The 18866-nt window shown below is 36.4% G+C and overlaps 1 protein-coding gene across 1 annotated transcript in view; it reads right to left on the bottom strand.

The window, feature by feature from the left end:
• Window positions 1-18866, bottom strand: part of NALCN (sodium leak channel, non-selective) — a 253658-nt gene that overhangs the window by 175493 nt on the left and 59299 nt on the right. Inside the window, exons 7-8 of the mRNA XM_087814251.1 lie at window positions 3678-3820; window positions 3447-3551 (exon numbers count right to left, since the gene is read on the bottom strand). Coding sequence (XP_087670377.1) covers window positions 3447-3551; window positions 3678-3820 — 248 coding nt within the window. The remainder of the gene's footprint in view (window positions 1-3446; window positions 3552-3677; window positions 3821-18866) is intronic.

The following is an 18866-nucleotide window of genomic DNA, read 5'->3' as shown; positions in this document are numbered from 1 at the left end:
TCATGCAGAAGTTGTTTAGGTATTGTAGGCATTCATATTCTAAGAATGTTCACAGAACTACAAGGGAAAAAGAACTCCTAAGTGTCCTTTTACCCTACATCAACTCTATCCTTAGCGGTCTTCCATCTTAATTAGGAATATTAATTCAGAAAACATGAGCCAGCAGGAGTGCTGAATCAGAGATCAAAACAGACCCAGAAATTATTACTCTCTTTAGACAATCAGAATATTTATTTACCAATCCCATAATGTGATCCTATTGGACCATGATTCACTTATAAAAGTGAGGTATGTATTGATTGCCAGAGCAATCAATATTGTCTCTCTTATCATTCTACATTGAAACGTAGCCCTAAAGCTTAGCAGCTCTTTACGTTCTACTCCAGGCAAAGTAAGATAAACTCATCTTTACCATGAATCAGTCTCAATCAGAAGACCACATGACTGCAGCAGCAGATATCTGAGGAATGAGAGCAAAGTTCTGGACTAGAGGGATACTGTGTCCAAAATAACTTTTCTTTTCTTTTTAATCCTCACCTGAGGACATTTTCATTGATTTTTAGAAATTGGGGAAGAGAGAGAACGAAACATCGATGTGAGAAAAATTGATCAGTTGCCTCCTGCATGTGCCCCAACTGGGACCGGGGATCAAACCTGCAACCTAGGTATGTGCTCTGACTGGGAACAGAACCTGACTTTCTGATGTACTGGATGATGCTCCTACCAACGGAGCCACACCACCCAGGGCTGTCCAGAATAATTTCTACTAGCACATCTGCACATCCCAACATCCAGTTCTGGGGCAACACCCTTAGAAACTTGTGGCATGAGTAGTCCTGTTGTTGAGGGACACAGGGGGGCATTATGTCATGGCCGTATGAATCTCTTGCACCTTAACCCAACATACAATTGAACATGTGGCCACAGTGACCCATGTCTAACAATTATGCAGGTATAAATGTCACCATCCCCATCAGGCAAGTTAATGATTACTAATCTGAAAATTTCCACATAATTGTCCTTTGTTTTCCTCTTACACTTTGTACTATGGCCTCTATGAGACCTCTGGCATTAGTTTTTCTGTAATTGTTTCTATGCTGTGACTCAGAGGCAGGTTGCCTCCTCCTACTTAAAAAACACACACAGTTCTCCCCAGGGATTCTCTTTTGCCTCAGAACAGTCCTCAGAGCCAATTCCTACTGAACTGCCTAAGATGTCAGAAAGCCCCTTCCCTATCCTGTTGATGTGTATAATTTTTTTTCCTACACACTCAGAGCCCCCCCCCCCCCGAGGAAAATTCATAGACTTGGATATCATAGGTTCATCAAAACCGGGACCCTCTTAGCCATTCTATGAGGATAACTTATATAGAAAAATAGCAAATGTTCCACATACTAGAGAAAAGCGAGAACTGACTTCATTTCTGAACAGCTGTGTTTTTACCATACAACTGTCTTTATTTTATTTTCTTAAAGTGTATCTGTTTTATTAGAATTAGAAATGTGTGATTTAGTGTTTTAAACCACTGAAAGAGGGTTTTTTGTGCACAGAGTTCTGTCAGAATTTACAAATGTAACAGAATCATGGCAAATGATCTCTCTCTCTCTCTCTCTCTCTCTCTCACACACACACACACACACACACACACACACACACACACACACACACACACACAGCGGCATCTGGGCCCTTGCAGACTGGCTGGGCGGGGCTGGGCGGGGCTGGGCCTGTTTCCAGGCAGCAGGAGTGGAGGTTTACCAAGAGCTGCTTTAGGAGCTCCAGTTGCTTAGCAACCGGGCCTTCAGCCACAGCAGTTTTCTTCATGAAGGTTTTTCACAATTCTCTGCGTGATTACCTTTGCTGAATACCTAGATGCATATCTTACAGAACTCTGAATTAACAACTTATTCCTTCAGATTACGTACAATTTTGCATCAAAACAACTTTGTACAACTCTGCTAGCAGTCTCTTCACATTTCACTTTCTATTATAATTTCTGGCTGATCTGGTGGCACTTCCAAGTACTACTTTTCCAGCTGTGGTTTTATAAATAAGATTTACTTAATAAGCTAATATGGTTTTAAAGACATGTTAAGTCATCTCTCAGGAACACTGATGCAAATTCTGGGATGAATTCATAGTTCTCTGTTCCATCAAGATCTCCCTATATATAGACATAGCAAAAAACACGCCTTCAAGAGGTTGTCACCCTACTTAAAAGACATGTCAGAGTGAACCTGGAACTTTGTTATTTCTCATAGTTTACTAAAAGAGATGAGAGAAGAAACAGGAACTAGAAGTGGTCAACTCTCTGAAGGTTTTCCTACATGCCACCTGTGAAATAACCTAGATCATATTTTTAAAAAATCTTTCATGGAAGTCTGAACAGTTGTTTGTCAAAATTGAATAATATTAATACTATTTCATTTATAATGAATTGGCTAGAAAATTCAAACTTTCACAGCACCATAAAGATGCTGCATAAAGACCTTTCCAAATATCAACATGTTTAACTGCATTTTAGCCTATATTTATTAGAAGTTCAATTTGAAGATTTTCAAAATAAAATTTGTACCTTGGATCTTTCTCAAATACCTTTGTACCAATAGGCCTGTGTAAGTATTTACAAACTTATAAAATAAGTTACAAGGCATTTAAATAATTTCATTCTCAATCCATGAATTTTTATTTTCTCTCTCTTTTATAAAGATTTGTCCTATAAGAAGGTATATAAACCTGCTCTTTCTCTTTCTAAAGACACACACACACACAGATAAAACAAATACACAAAACCAAACCAAAAATAAAAGCAGTCATTGAATCTGAATTGCCTTCTCACGTAATAACTGCCCTGCTGCTTTAGTCAAATTCTAGGGCACTTCCAACTTCTTGAGAGCAGAGCAGAACCCTTCAGAGTAAGTACCGAGTCCTCAAAAACCACAGGCATGCATTTGGTGTTGAGTGGCCTTCATAATTTACTACATTGTGATTGGTTCATTCTGAATGAAATATATTTTCCATTCCCAAAATTCAAACTCTCTACATAAGCACCATTGTACTGGTTTTCAATTACATGAATAAATATTTATAAAAATGGGAACTTACACAGTTTCCATATTTTATCTGCAAGCCCTTTAAGGACTTGTGATAGCAGAATCAAATCAAAGGTGCATAGCAAGTGTGTGACAATTCTAGTTTTGCACCAACCCCACTCATGGAGCTGATAAAAATATAGATGCCCTTGACCCAATCACCCTGAAAGCCTGATTTGGTTGATTGGGGTTTAGACCCTTGCACTTCAATTTTTTAGTAAGTCCCTCAGTGAGTCTGATTGTAGGAGGTCATTATAACAGGGCTCCCTCAAGTTCCTATGGGTCCCATTGATGGCGAAGATGGAATCGGCTGTGAGTTCAAGTGGGTTGTAACATAGTCTCTTGATACTGTACCTGGGTGGTGGCTGTTGAGGTAGTACTGCTTCTCGATCCCCACATCTGTTGAAACTGCACCCTGATTTCTGCAAATGTTTCAATGATGACAGCGATAAACACATTCTGAAAGAAAATTACCAACCACATTTACCAAAGACTGCGAATGAGAGAGGGCAATTGAAAACAAACAAAAGATCTGCAGAAACTGTCAGAAAACTCAGATTTTATTGGGACGTATTTTTACAGTACCTTAACAAGCCACGCGAGGAAGAATATGAGAGTGATAAAATAGAAGTAGGAGCGCCAGCGGGGAAAGCTGTCAATTGCTCTATACATGAGGAACACCCAGCCCTCCTGGGAGGCGGCCTCGTACACTGTGAAGATGCTGGTACCTAGCAAGAGAGGGGAGAGCAGGCTGAACTATGGTAGACTTGCAGGATAAAAAAATCATTTTTCAGAAAAACAATCAATATCAATTCATGCTCATTTTTCTCAATGACCGAAGCTCTCCTAAAAGGACTAAAATCACAGACAACTTTTTATTGTTCTTATTCTTAGGATTTTAATAAAGTTGTTTCTGACTTCCAGCTAGGACAATTTTAATAGCTCTAGCAATAAAATAACTTTATATCTTTAGCTGTTAAGTGCATTTAACAATGTAGAAAAGGAAATGAACATTCAAACCAAGTAGCAATATAATAAAAAGGAATGTGTACCATGTAAGCTTGCCACTCGGGGCTTAACACTTTCAGTGAGGTGAAGGGCACTTGCTACAGTTTTAGTCAAAATGAAATAAATCTGGGAACTGGGTTTCATTTGGAATTACTTTCTCATTGGGAGACTAAAGTCTTTCAAGGCTCCAAAATTTAAATTTTTGATTCCATGGTGTTTACTAAACACCAAAATGTAAAGTAGTAAATCATCAAATAGTACTTGGTATTTTCTGAGAGAACTGTCTCATTGAAAATACTACTGATATAAAGTGACGAAAAAAATAGAACCAGAGGCATGGATACATGGAACAGACTGACAGCTGTCAGAGGGAAGAGAGGTGGGGGAGACTGGATGAAAGAAGGTGAAGAGATTAGCCAAAGAACATGTATGCGTGACACATAGACACAGACAACAGTGTGGTGATGGACAGGAGGAAGGGGGCGGGGGCTGGGTGGAGGTGGGCAAAAGGGGGCAAAATGCGGACATCTGTAATAGTGTCAACAATAAAAATAAAGTTAAAAAAGGAAAATACTACTGATGATGGAAACAAAGAAAATGAACAGCAAATATGTAGGCAGATTTTTGAACATTTGGTTAAGAGAAACTAAAATGCCATTCAGAGAAAAGACAGTGTTTAATTCTCATAACATTATGAGGTATGCGTTATTATTTCCCCATTTTACAGATGAGAAACCTACAGGACAAAAAGGGTAAGTATTTGACTACAGATGTACAGATAATAACAGGGGGGTGAGAATTAGCCCAGCCCTTCTGAAAAAAGGGTTCACATGTTTAACTGTTATGATATCCTGCCTCCTGACATCCTTTCTATGGTTTAGTTTTCCCATCTGTAAAATGAGGGAAAAATAATACGTACCTCAAGTATTGTGCAGATTAAATGATTTCATTTCTTTAAAGGGTTGGCATATGGTGTGTACTTAATAAATTTTAGTACTATTATTATTGTAAAAATTGAAGATAATTGCTTAATATTATTTTGTGAGAAAACAGAAATAATACCAAATTAAAGTTGTTTATAAGACAAATATGATATATGTTGTTATTCATAAATCTGTCAAAACTGGCATCACAATAAATTCCACTGCTATAAATTTATGAGTTAAACCCAATATCCATCTATCTATGCTCTAACTACACAGAAATTTAAAGCCAGAATATACATATGATTAAATGTCCAAACTAAGAAAGGGGTTAGTGACGTCAGCTGAAGACTGACTGTCTCTCTGGGCCTGTGCGAGCAGGAAGGATAATCAGAGGGTCAATGAATACTGACCCATGCAGAACAGCAGAGAAGTCTAGCAGTAAATGGGAACAAATGGGAAATGAACAGACTTGAAAGAAATGCTGAGAGAGAGAAGGTAAGCGTAATCCTATTTGGTAAATGCTAACTATGCACTAATCTGTACTAAGTAACTTTATATAAAATATAATTTCATATATGCACTGCCTCTCACTTTAAGAATTATATTTTATACATTGATTGTCTTTGCCATAGCAACTGGTATTTGTAAAATACTTTCAAGGCTTGTTTACATACTTAAATGCTAAAGAAATCTCTGTCTAATTAGTCAGGTAGGTAAGTAGATGGGTAAAGGGCAGATATTGTCAATCATAGTTTTAAAAAAAGAATAGTCTATCCTTTAGAGAGAGGAAGTGAGAGAGAGAAATATCAATGTGAGAGCACAACATTGACCTGCTACCTCCTGCACACTACCCACAGGGGATCGAGCCTCCAACCAGGGCATGCACTTTGACAGGGAATTGAACCAGCAACCATTTGGTGCACCGGGTGATGCCCAATCAACTGAGCCACACCGGCCAGGGCACAATCACATTTTATAGAAAAGGAAAGTGAAGGTTATTAGTTGATGAATTTGTCTGAGGTAGAAAGTGATAGAACCAGATATTGGATCCACATCAACAAGTCCAGGTCTGAAACTTTTTTTCTTTACAGTGGTACCTATATTTTCTCCTACTTGAGACTGGGACTTCAAAAAAACCATATTTTTTCTTATTAGCTTGAATTTGAATAAAGTTCATTTTTTTCTGAGGGTCTATGGTCACTAAGTTTATAGTATATTGAGGAACTCATGCAAGAAGAGACTTTTAAGAGAGCAATTCAGAGAAGAACATGTACAAAAAATAAAATGTCAACAGGAAAGAGAAGTGGCTGTTTCCATTAATAATCCGGATATACTAAACATGTACAACATTTTTGCTCCTGTGGACTGAATATGAAGGGCAATTTTAACGTAAAACAAGTAATTTATGTCCCTTATTTTCTTCTAGTTATTTGAACTAAAACAGAAATGTGGCAACAGAAATCCATTACGAATTTCCATTAAAGCTTCATAACTTTACCAATTGAGCATTTAGAGGTAAAGTAAGAGGCTTGTCAACATAAGATTAAGTCTGAGAGGAACACTGAAATTATCCTTCCTCTACTTGCCCAAATCCTTCTTTATTACATCTACAAGGAAGACCTTATTTGTAAAAAAGTAAAAAATCGTACATTCTAACCTTGAAGCTTTTACTCCATTTTTCTTAATTTAACACAGAAAAAGCGGAAGAAGTAGGAAGTCACAGTGCAGCTCAAAAAGCAGGGTTTGCTGATACAAATACATGAAGTTTTATGAAAATGTAACCAAAAAACTCCCCAGGAAAATGCTGACTGTTGAAGAAAATGTTTCCCGTATATGTGAACTACACTGGGTCAAAGGCTTTGAAGATTTTACTGAGTTGCAGCAAATTCATTTTTCTACTCCTGACTTTGCAAAGTGTGTGAAAAGAAAATCAATTCTGAAAAGAATTTCCAATTGTTGAGTTTCCAATATTTAAACTGACAAGAGTCAAATTTATGATAGTCCTTTTTCTTTGAAAGTGGACAACCTGAGGAAGAAACTGTAGCTGCTCAAACGTATTTTGCACATCCCGTTCTCTCTGCCTGTCCTCCCCACCCCATGCCCACCCCATGCCCACCCCAGGGGCTTCTCTCTGGTCCTCTCAGCTGACTACTCTGCTGTTGTCCAGCCCAGTTCACCTCCTCTGCCTGCAACCCACACCAGGTGCCTGTTCTCATTCCTCCTGGAGAGCCCTGAGGTCACCTGTATCATGTCGCTTATCACACTGACTTGGTAACATGTCTCCCTCTCTCCCTATGTGTGAGCACCTGAAGTTAAAACTGTATCTTTCCCTTCTAGACTGGCATTGAGAAGCGCTCAAGAATTGTTGACAAATTCAACAATTATCCTACTATTAAGATAAATATTTCTCAAATATTTGCTTTTTTATCAGTTCCTTCTCACCATGAATATTGCTCAATTATATATTTGGGAACAAAGAAAATTATTTTATGACTGACTTTATGTTTGTTGATTTTCAAAATTCACTTAAAACACATACATACATGTAAATTTAAAAGCCCATGCTACATATAAACAGGAAAGTCTTCCTCTACTATTTGACCCATTGTGGGAAATTTCTAGGAAATATTACATTAACAGAGACAAAGTATTTTTCTAGACACACTACAGAACACTTTTAGTCCATCTTAATTATGGAACTAAAATTTCTAGCTGAAAAGACCATGTTTTTGTTAAATAAATAATGATTCTACAATAGTGCACAGGAATGGAAATGTATTCTCTCACTAGAGGACAACGAAACCTGCTCCAAAGTATACATTTAGGAAGCTCCTGGAATGGCACTATTTTCTTATACCCCCAAACTCTCAAAGCACAAATTCAAGTTGTATAAGAAAAAAAATCACAACATTGATACTTAGCTCATCATTTCCCCTAATTTTATTAATTCTTCCTGATGTCTTCCATTGACGGTTTGAATTACTTGGATAAGAAGAACCACAAGCCTACATTTAAAAAATATATTCACCTTGGAACTTTCTACAGACTGCATCTATTGAGACATAGTAGAGGATATATATATTTTTTACAGATCTGAAAAAATTATATTCCCATCTTTTTCGTTTATCTTTACGATTATATTTACTGCTTGTCTGTCTTCTGACTCTTTTTTGTGTGAAAAAAAGTGAAAAGTTGACTGGGTCATAGGAATATTCCCCATTGTTTCTCCCAGTCATAGGTTGCTTAATACCACTGAGCTATTCAAATTTCAAATGACAGGGCCACAAAATTGTGATGATAATTAATAAGCTATAAACCTCAGGTTCCACCATTAAACTCCTCTCCAAACACAAAATATCTGCAGTGCTATTCTAATGATGGGGATGCCTGATCTATTGCAAAAGAACTTGAGAAGTTAGAGTTAGAGATAGAGACTTGAGATAGTTGAATAACTACACCAAGCCCTAGTCTGAACAATAAGCTTCATCCCAAACTCAGAATTCCTAATAGAACCAGGAGGGTTCCTTTTAGGACCATCCATTTCTTCCTCTCTCAGTGTTTGCATCCACAGGGCAATGTTCCTGGATTTTAATGGCTCATGATATAGAACATACCACCTTCTGAGGCAGCCCAATCCCAGGTCAGGAAAGAACCCATCTCATTGGACACTGGCCATCACTCAGTCCCTTGGGAATCTAACCCTGGCTTTGCAAAGCACAGCAAGCTACAGGAATGTGGAAGTCCCTGCAGCACCTCTGAGTGAGTCACCCTTCATTCTACCTGGGTCATCCTGCTACAGATACTTGTCTTCTTATCTAATCTTTTAACCTTTCCGACATGATGTACTTTTTATGAAACAGAATTGATTGTCTGGCTTCATTTCCTACCTGGGAATAGAATCTCATTTGTGGAGTGCACAATGACAACATTCTTGTCACTCAAGAACATTAGTTTCCCTCAGACTTTTCTAACTTGTTCTTTCTGTTCCCCCAGCTGACTGATTCGATCTTACCCTTTCTGAAGATCAGCTGATTGACTTTACCCCTACTACGTTTCGGTGTGAGTACTCCTTTCAGTTGGAAAGAAAAGAAACATACAAGTTCCTCCACCACTGCACATGAATACCTGTGACTTATTGGTGCCTCAAAAAACTTCACCAGTAGATTTGACTTGGAGGGTATAACCCATCCTAAATTCCAAATGCATGGTTAGTTCCTCAGAAACAACTGCAATGACTGAACAATCAACCCTGAAAGGGGCCAATTAAGAGAACACAGAAAGAGCTTGATTTTTGCACATTTCTCTTATTAGAAATACAGCCTGTTCAAGATAGGGTGTGAGTGCTTCATTGTTTTTCATTTGTTATGCTATGTTTGCATATATATAACTTGTTCTCAGCCTACATTTTATTTTTAAACTCTACTACTGCTCCATAGAGCAATATTCTTGTTAAACCACAGAACATATTTTTAAAAAAAGAGCTTGGCATAGTTTAAAGGGAAATTGGTTGATGCCACTCAAAGGTAGGTTGTATCATCAGTCTGAATTTAGATAGAATTCACTTTATTTAAATCCTGAAGTATCAATGGAAATAAATGTATCCATCAAAGAAGCACCACTGATTTAGTTGACACTTTAACCAAGAGTTCCTTAAGTTTGACAGTAGTGGCATTTGGGGCTGGATAATGCATTGTTGACCTGTGCATTGCAGCATCCCTGGCCTCTACCCACTAGATTCCAACAGCATCCCTCAGTTGTGACAACCAAAAATGCTCGTAGACATTGCCCAGCCCTGGTGGGGAACACTGTCCCTGTTTAAGAACCACTCCTCTAACTTGTCTCTCTGATCCTGTAGCTTTTGCCTTACAGTGCCTAGCGCAGGGCCTTGCATACAATTTGCATTAAGTATTTTAAACTGAATGGAATTTCCTCAATTAGCACAGGGAAAAATGAAACAGTAGTGAGATTTATCAAAATTTCTCCTTTGGCTTATTATAAATTGTTTCGAGGTTAAACAATTTTGGGCCAAAGGAGAAACCTAAAAATGCATTTTTGCACTATATTTACAATAGTTTACATTTGGATTTGACATTTTATTCATCTTTAAAGATTTCTGAAGGCTAAAAGTCTAGATCTTAAGACACGTCATTTTTTAACATGAAGTTCTTGCTACATAGCTCAATAGTACCATTACATTAATATGTATCAGTTTTTTGTTTCAACCACTACACATTGGAAGAAAAATCTTATTTCTTTTTTACTTCCTGCAATTTTATGACTATTCATACACACATGTATCACACGGGGGAAGTCTCAGTTTGCAGAATGAGCTATTACAAGTATAGCAACTAAGTTTTAAAAAGAAATATAACATATTTTGAATGAAATAAATGGCACAAAATCTTCCTCACCTAAAATTACAGTGGTACTTTCCAAATTATTCTAAGACAAACCACAAATGAACATGTTTTGCAAGTTTTCCTGGTTTTGTGTCTGAATCAAGATGAGGCTGCTGATACATTCATAGGCAAACACAGAAGAAAATGGACTCTTCTATAGTCCATGTTCATGACTGGTTCTATTGGCATCATGAAGCACAGTGTTAAGTAGAAATCTGTTGAAAGGCTCATGACACAGGTAGTTGTAGTCTCAACAATGGAGTCTAAACAGCAACAACCACATTGCAAACAGCCTGGTGGTTTCTCAAATTCAACTATATCTGTTAGTTTGAGGTTACCTTTGGAAGACAGAATCTATATTGAAATCCTTTCTTTTTGTTTTGGTGAACTCTCAGTTTCTTTCACTGTACAGTAATTTCCTCGTTCTCTGATATAAAATCTCTCATACAGAGTTTAACCACATACTTAAAATATCTGAGGTAATGGTTAGTTGTGAGATTCATTACAACTTTCTATAAGGTTTTTCTCCCACCAGACTTCCCCACATCTCCTCACCATGAACTCTTCACATGAACTGTACTTTCAGATCCTGATAGTTGGATCTGTAGTGATTTTACCCAACAATGGTTATTATAAAGTACATCTGTTGGTCATGAGAAAATAAAAATGAACACCAATGAGAGGTGTGTATTCTTAAGGTGAACATCTAGATTCAACATAATAAACCTTTGTCACTGAGGTTGAATGTAGCCACATACATGAAATGCGAATAAGGTTAGTAGACCAGCATTAGCAAAAGGCGCACCCTGAATTATATTGAGCAATAAACCAGCTAAATTTAAATTATCCAGGAATAAAACCTTTATGAACAGTGTTTTTCATGCCTTGAAATCATGTTTCATTTTATTAAAATATATTTGCAAGATAATTAGCTCAAATATTTTCCCTAATTGGCTGTGAGGTGACCTAAAGATTATAATACTTTTCACACAGTTCATTCACGTGCTCAGCTAATGATCCATACACATTCAGCCTGAGGACTGCCACGTGGTCTTTGAAATAACAAAGCAACATTTTTTATCTGCTATCTCAGATCATGGAACAAACAAAAAAGACTTCTTTTCTTCTGAGCACTTTAAAATGCATTTACAAACTTATGTTTTTGAGCTGAATCTTAGCTTATTTTATGTATTTATTTTTTTTTACAGTTAAGCACTCTTTTGGCACGACCTTGCCTCACTGGTGAAATCGCTTTATCTGTTACCTTAAACCTCACTGTCCATAGCACTAAAGTTCTGCAGTAAAATTAAAGGCCATATAGAAAAAGCATATATATGTTTATATTTCTATGTTAAACTTTTTAAAATAAGTAATAAAGATTGTTAGTTGAAACATATTTCTTCAGATGTTGAAAATTTCTAAACTTCCAAGTTCTAAATATAAAATACTTCTAGAATAGGAGAGGTGAAAAATTTAACTATAGCGTTCACAAATGGAAAAAAGAGTGTTGACAAGGCCGGATGCTGACATTGGCAGGAAAGTTTAGATATTAAAGTAGAACAGCTCCAAGGACGTTGAGCCCACGTGCCAATTAAAACACTCCCTGTCCCTGGCTGGGCGGTTTCCATGTAGGCTGGGAGTAAGAGTAACAAAGGAGAGGTCATGACAGATAACTGTTACCCCTTGCCTTTGAGGAAGAGCCCATGATTTCAGATCAGAAAAGGTTCCTGGAAATTTATTTTCTGTTAGTTGACTTAAAAAAAAACAAAGAAGTACACTTATCCATAATTAACTTGCAGTTACCTTCCTTAATAAACTGTCCAATACCTCTTAGCTACATGACATTGGGTCAGCCAGTTAACCATCCTGGGCATCAGCTTCCCATGGATAGACTAGGGCAATGATGACACTTGCTGGTAAACATTAAAGCACTAAATAAATGTTATTTTCTCAAAAATTAATCAAAATATATCATATAGTAAGACTTAGCTTTGTAAAAAAAAACAAAAAACAAAAACTTGACAAAATGCCTTCTAAAGCATCTGTACCATTTTCTTGATCCCATTAGCAGTGAATGAAAATTCCTGTTGCTCCATATTCTTGCCAACATTTGGTGGTGTACGTGTTTTGGATTTTGGCCATTCTGATAAGTATGTAGTGGTATCTTTTTGTTTTACTTTGCAATTCTCTAATTGCATGTGATGTTGAATATATTTTCATATGCTTGTCATTGGTATATCTTCTTTGGTAAGATGTCTGTTCAGATATTTTTCTCATGTTTTAATTGAGTTGTATGTTTCCTTATTGTTGAGTTTTAGGAGTTTTTTTATATATATTTTGAATACAAGTCTTTTATTAGATATGTGCTATTCAAATATTTTCTTCAGTCTGTATCTTGCCTTTCTATCCTCTTAAGGGTGCCTTTTGTATAGCAAAACTTATTAATTTTAATGAAGTCCAATTTATCAATTTTTGTGTGTGTGTATCATGCTTTTGGTGTTGCCAAAACCAAAACCATTGCCAAACCCAAGGTAACCTAGATTTTTCTCCTATGTTTCTCTAGAGTTTTATAGTTTTACATTTAGGCTTATAATCCATTCTGAGTTGATTTTTGTGAAAATTATATTAGATTTGTCTAGACAGGTTTTTTTTTGCATGTGGATGTCTAGTACTTCTGCATCATTTGTTGAAAAACCATCCTTTCTCCATTGAATTATTTTTGCTCCTTTGTCAAAGACCAATTGACTGTATTTGTGAAACTGTTTTTGGGTTGTTCATTCTGTTCTATTGATCTCTTTTCTGTTTTTGACCAATACCACTGTATTGATACTGTAGCTTTATATATTGAATTCACGTAGTGCCAGTTCTTCAACTTTGTTCTTCATCAGTATAATGTTGACTATTCTAGGACTTTTGTCTTTCCATATAAATTTTCAATTCAGTTTGTTGATATTGACAAAAAAACTTGCTGGGTTTTTTATTGGGATTGTGTTTAATTGATACATCAAGTGGAGAAGAACTGATATCTTTGATGCTCTGTTGTTAGGTGCACACATGCTAAAGTTTGTTATGTTTTTTTGGAGAATTAACCTCTATATAATTATGTAATGTTCCTCTTTCTCCATAATAATTTTTCTTGTTCTGAATCAATTTTGACTAAAATTAATATAGCTACTCCAGTTTTCTTTTCATTAGTGTTATCATAGTATATCTTTACTTTTAACCATCCTATGTCTTTATAGTTAAAGAGCATTCTTGCAGACAACACATAGTTTGAGTATTTCTTTCTTAAAAAATGTATTGGGGTGACACTGGTTAATAAAATTATATAGGGTTCAAGTGCATAATTCTGTGATGAATCATCTGTATGATGAATTGTGTTTTCACCACCCAAGTTAAATCTTTTGTCACTATATATTATCTCCACCCCCCTTTTCTGTTTTATCCACTCTCTTAGTCTCTGTCTTTGTTATATTTATATCATTCACACTGAAAGTGATTATTGATATATATGAGTTAATATTTGCTATATTTATAATTGTTTTCTTTTCATTGCACTAGTTCTTTGTTTCTTTTTTGTCTTCTCTGGTTTTAATTGAGCATTTTATATGATTTCATTTTTACTCCTCACTTAGCATATTAATTATACTTACAGATAATTTATTATGGAATTGTACACTTGAAACCTATATAATTTTAATGACCCTTGTCACCTCAATAAATTTAATAACAAAAAAAGACATGCAGTCCAAAAAAAGAAAAACATAAACTTTGAAGGAAAAAAATTTAGTAGTTGCCTTAGAGTTTACAATATACATTTACAACGAATTGAAGTCCACTTTCAAATAAAATTGTACCACCTAATAGAGAGTGTAAGTACCTTATAATAGAGTACTTCCTGTTTCTTCCACTTGTCCCTTATAATATTGCTGTTATTATTCACCTCACTTATGCATAAGCTATAGTCACCTAATACACTACTGCTATTATTTTGAACAGTTACCTATAAGATCAGTTAAAAAGAAGAAAAATAAAATAGTTTATTTTACCTGCATTTATCCCTTGCCCAACACTTCTTCTTAATGTAGATCTAAGTTACTGATCAACATCATTTCCCTTCTTTCATCATTTCTTTCAAAGCAGTTCTAATGGCAATAAATTTTCTCAGATTTTATTTGTCTAAAAATCCTTTATATCTCCTCACTTTTGAAAGATACTCTCTCTGGATACAAAATTTTAGGTTTGTTGTTTCTTTCAACACTAACTATTTCACTTTACTCTCTTCTTGGTTGCATTGCTTCTGAGGAGAAGACCAATGCAATTATTATCCTTGTTCCTCTATATGTAAAGTATTTCCCCCCACCCCATTCCCTACCTGCTTTCAAGATTTTCTCTTTGTTTTTCTGCAGTTTTAATATAATAGGTCCTGATATAGATATTTTGGTTCTTCTCCTGCTTGTTCTCTGAGCTCCCTGGATCTGTAGTTTTGTGTCTGTCATTAATTTTTGAAAATTTGCATCCATTATAACTTCCAATATTTCTTCTGCTCCTCTTTCTTTCTTCTCCTTCTAGTATCTTCATTACATATGTTAGATTTTTCATGATTGCCCCACCATTTTTTGGCATTCCGTTCCTTTTCCCCCCCATTCTTTTTCCTCTTTGTACTTCAGTTTGTGAAATTTCTATTGACATATCTTCAATCTCAATGTTTCTTGCCTATGTCTAGTCTACTTATAAGCCATTAAAGACATTCTTCATTTGTTACTTTGTTGTTGTTTTATCTCTAGCATTTCCTTTAATTCTCTCTTGAGTTTCCTTCTCTCTGCTTAAACTAACCATCTGTTCTTATATGTTGTCCCTTATTCCTTTAGAACCCTTAGCATATTAAGCAAAGTATTTTAAATTCCAAAGTAATTCCAAATTATTTACTAATTACAAAACCCCTGTCATATTTGAATCTGGTTCTGATGCTTACTTTGTCTCTTCAGATTGTTTTTATTTGATTTTTTCCACTCCTTGTAATTTTTGTTGAAAGATGGACATGATTTGTTAGGTAATAGCAACTGAGGCAGGTAGGTATTTGGTGTGAGGTTTTATGTTCTTCTGGCTAGGAGTAAGGCTGAATTTAATGCATGTTGTGTATAAGTGACAGAGGCTTCAATTTCCTCTAGTGTCCTAGTTTCTGTCTCTCTTGCTATATTTAGATTTCCCTAGAAACTTCTTCTAAATAGAATCTGTGTCTTGCAGCTTTTGAAGTTATAATCCAGCTATTATTTTGGAGCCCTACTAATGCGATGATAAGGTATTAAGGAAGGAATTTGTTCTATAAGTTTATCATTAAATCTCCTTTTGTTTAGTTAGCTTGAGTCCTAGGCTATGACCTTTAGCAGTTTCTTAGCCCTTTTTTTCTCAGCTTTTGTGATAGAGGAAGGACAGAGGGGACTTCAGTCGTTTAAATGCCCTTCCCCTAGGTCAGATGAGGCTCTGGGAACAGAGATTTCCTTCAGGGCATGATTTTTTAAATGAAAAATAAAGAGCTCTGGGCTTATTTTAAAATGGTCTATGTTCCTTTGCCATTGCAGGAAGCACGAGGGAATTTTTCTCCGCTCTTCATCATAAGAACCTGGTAGGGCTCCTGGAGGTAAAACTCATGAAAGCATGAGGTCCCTCCTAAGGCTGGAGAATTTTTAACTCTTAAGATTGTCCATGCTGACACTCCAGCAATTAGTCAATTACAGTTTAAGTGCCTGGCTCTAGTGGCTTCTTCTGCTCCTAGGAAGTTATGATTCTCTGTATTTTCTTTCCTTCCAAATTTTAATGAAGCAGTTTGCCCTGCAAACTCCAATTCCCTGTTAGATCTAAGAAGCATTGATGATTTTCAAAATTATTGATTTTCAGAATTGTTTAGCTTTTTTTTTTTATTGGTAGAGCAGGATTTGCAACTTCTAAGCTCTTTAGATGTCGGAGCAAAAACAAGGAGTCAAAATAACTTCTTTCTGATTTAAGATATGGATCAGAAATAGCACAGATAAATGAGCATGTTTTATTAAAATTAGAGTTTTAAATTAATGTGTGCAAAGGCATGATCTCTGCTCAATATAGTCCAGCCTGCTTGGTCACAGTGTGGCTTATGCATTAATAACAACATAGGGATAAAAAGACCATCATTAGCACAAAGTAAGGCTAAATTGTGATGGTGAATCCTTTCTGGCTGGCCCTAAGCCACTGTGTCAAGATCTTACTGTGCTATATGTCATTTCTACCCACTAATTACTTTTTCTCTTTATACCTTAATATCTGTCTTTTTACAGCTTGATTTCCACAACACACTCTAAGGCAACATTAGGCACAGGCAATACATTGATAATAAAACGGTGGGAAAGGAGAGAGAAAAAACTAATCATTTACAGGATATGGTTCCAGAATTTTTTTTATATAATAGCACAATAAACATAACCACAGCCAGAGAGCTTCGGGCAGCTGTGATCTGGCCTGCTTATGCTTGGAATTCAATGACTCTCCCCATTCTCATTAGGCACATTGGGAAGACTGCTGAACCAGACCAGAACTCATTTGGTCAGCAATCAGCTCTTTCTATCAAGGATCTTTGCTCATGACATGAAGAGAGCAATCAGACATTTGCACTATGCCTGATGGAGTGATATTAACTTTTTATCTTTAATAGAGAACTTACAGATAAGTCATCCCAGGAAACACTAACTAATACTACCCAAAACACAGAAAAATATGTCTGAAATATGGAGTAATTATTTATAGCTTTACTAACCTTTTATTTAACTCATTTTTCAGTGGCTATATAATCACACTCACTGTTCTTCATCAATCAATGTAGGGTATTCGTAACTTTTAGTGTAATGTGTTTGTGTGTATGCCTGTGTGTGCATGTACATCTTACAAATCACTGTTAAAGTAGTTGTATGTGCTTTAATAACCTCCGTTTAATGATATAAGAAACATCTAAAACATCTATTTTTTAAAGAAAAATTATTATTTATTAACTCAATTATCTGATTGACAGAGGGTTTTCATGAACCTCCATAATATACTCATTCAACAACCTTGCAGATTACAAATAAGAGGACAGGGCAGGTAAGAAATGGAGTTAAATGTTTTATCCAAATCTCTTATCTGTTTAACACCGTCACTCTTTGCCTTCTCATTAATGGCACTTACTGATGGATTGGAAATGAGTACCTGTTACAGTAGCTGTGTTTTGAAATTCTTTTAAACTTGAATAAATTTGCTATTGCCTTTATGGACTTGTATCACATTTTCAGCACAAACTACTTAGGTTTAAAGGGGCACAGGTCTTTTTTTCAACTACATAGCTATTTAATGAGAAGGCTCTTTCATTTGGCTCATTTACTTTTTCCAGCCTTTTAACCCCCATGTTTTGACCTAGAATCCTTGAAAATCTCTTACTTTAAAAGAAGACAACAGTCAAAAGACTGATCTTCAAAGTTTAATCTTATTTGCATGACAAATTCATACTCAGTGATATCTCTTGCCTTCTTTTTCCCGAAAGCTTTGAATTTAAGGGATGCACCAGCCCTCTCCAATGCAGGACATACCATAATTTATCTTCTTTTATCTGTAGAATGCAGTATTTTTTTAAAGTTTGTCAAAGTTCTAAACTGTAAACTAGTTTATTGATTTTCTCTCCCCATGTAGACTACAAGTGCCACAAGAGCAGTGACCTTGTCCTGCTCACAGTCATATTCCTGGGGTTCACTGCCCAGTTAATAACATAAACTTATGCTAATCTGGAAAACATATACATCTAGAATTAGTGAACAAGTGAAAGTAGCAAAGCAGAGAGTAGGTCAGAGGAGTTGATGGAAATAGTCAAAGAAGAAACAGGCCTGTGTTGCACAATACCAAGAGGAGCAATTACAGATGTCAGCATACTGAAAGCTGGCTGGCCTGCTCATCTGCTGTCTGGAGGGGCTCCAAACATGGGCTGTTCACATTAACTTCTATGAAGAGTTAGAGCCTGGGGCTAATTGGTGACCTATACCAGCTGCCAGGGCTCCTCACACTGGCAGACATATGCCCCATGGCCCTCACACTGGTAGACACAGCCATATTCTGACCACAGTGCTGCCCATTCCCATCTCCCTCTCCAGATTATCATTCATATGGGTCTTCAGTGAGGTGGGCGAATCATTGTTTTACTCCCTGCACTGGTAAATCCTCAAGGTCCAGCACTGCTAGTGCTCCCAGATCTGCTCTAGCTCCCATGCTCTCCCATGGTGACTCCCTGAGGCTGGTCATCAGGCTCTAGAGCCATTGCTCATGTGGCTTCAGCATCTACATGGCATCTGTGGGCAGCCGAATAACGGCATCCCCCATTAAAATATCACTCTATTCACTGAAGTGGTTGAGATCCGAAATGAGCTGGCGCCGGTCAGGCTTTAACT

This window comes from Miniopterus natalensis, chromosome 2 (assembly GCF_054644295.1).
Source record: "Miniopterus natalensis isolate mMinNat1 chromosome 2, mMinNat1.hap1, whole genome shotgun sequence".
NCBI classification, from domain to species: domain Eukaryota; kingdom Metazoa; phylum Chordata; class Mammalia; order Chiroptera; family Miniopteridae; genus Miniopterus; species Miniopterus natalensis.
The sequence above is the reverse complement of the archived record's forward strand: the minus strand, read 5'-3'. Positions and strand labels throughout refer to the sequence as shown.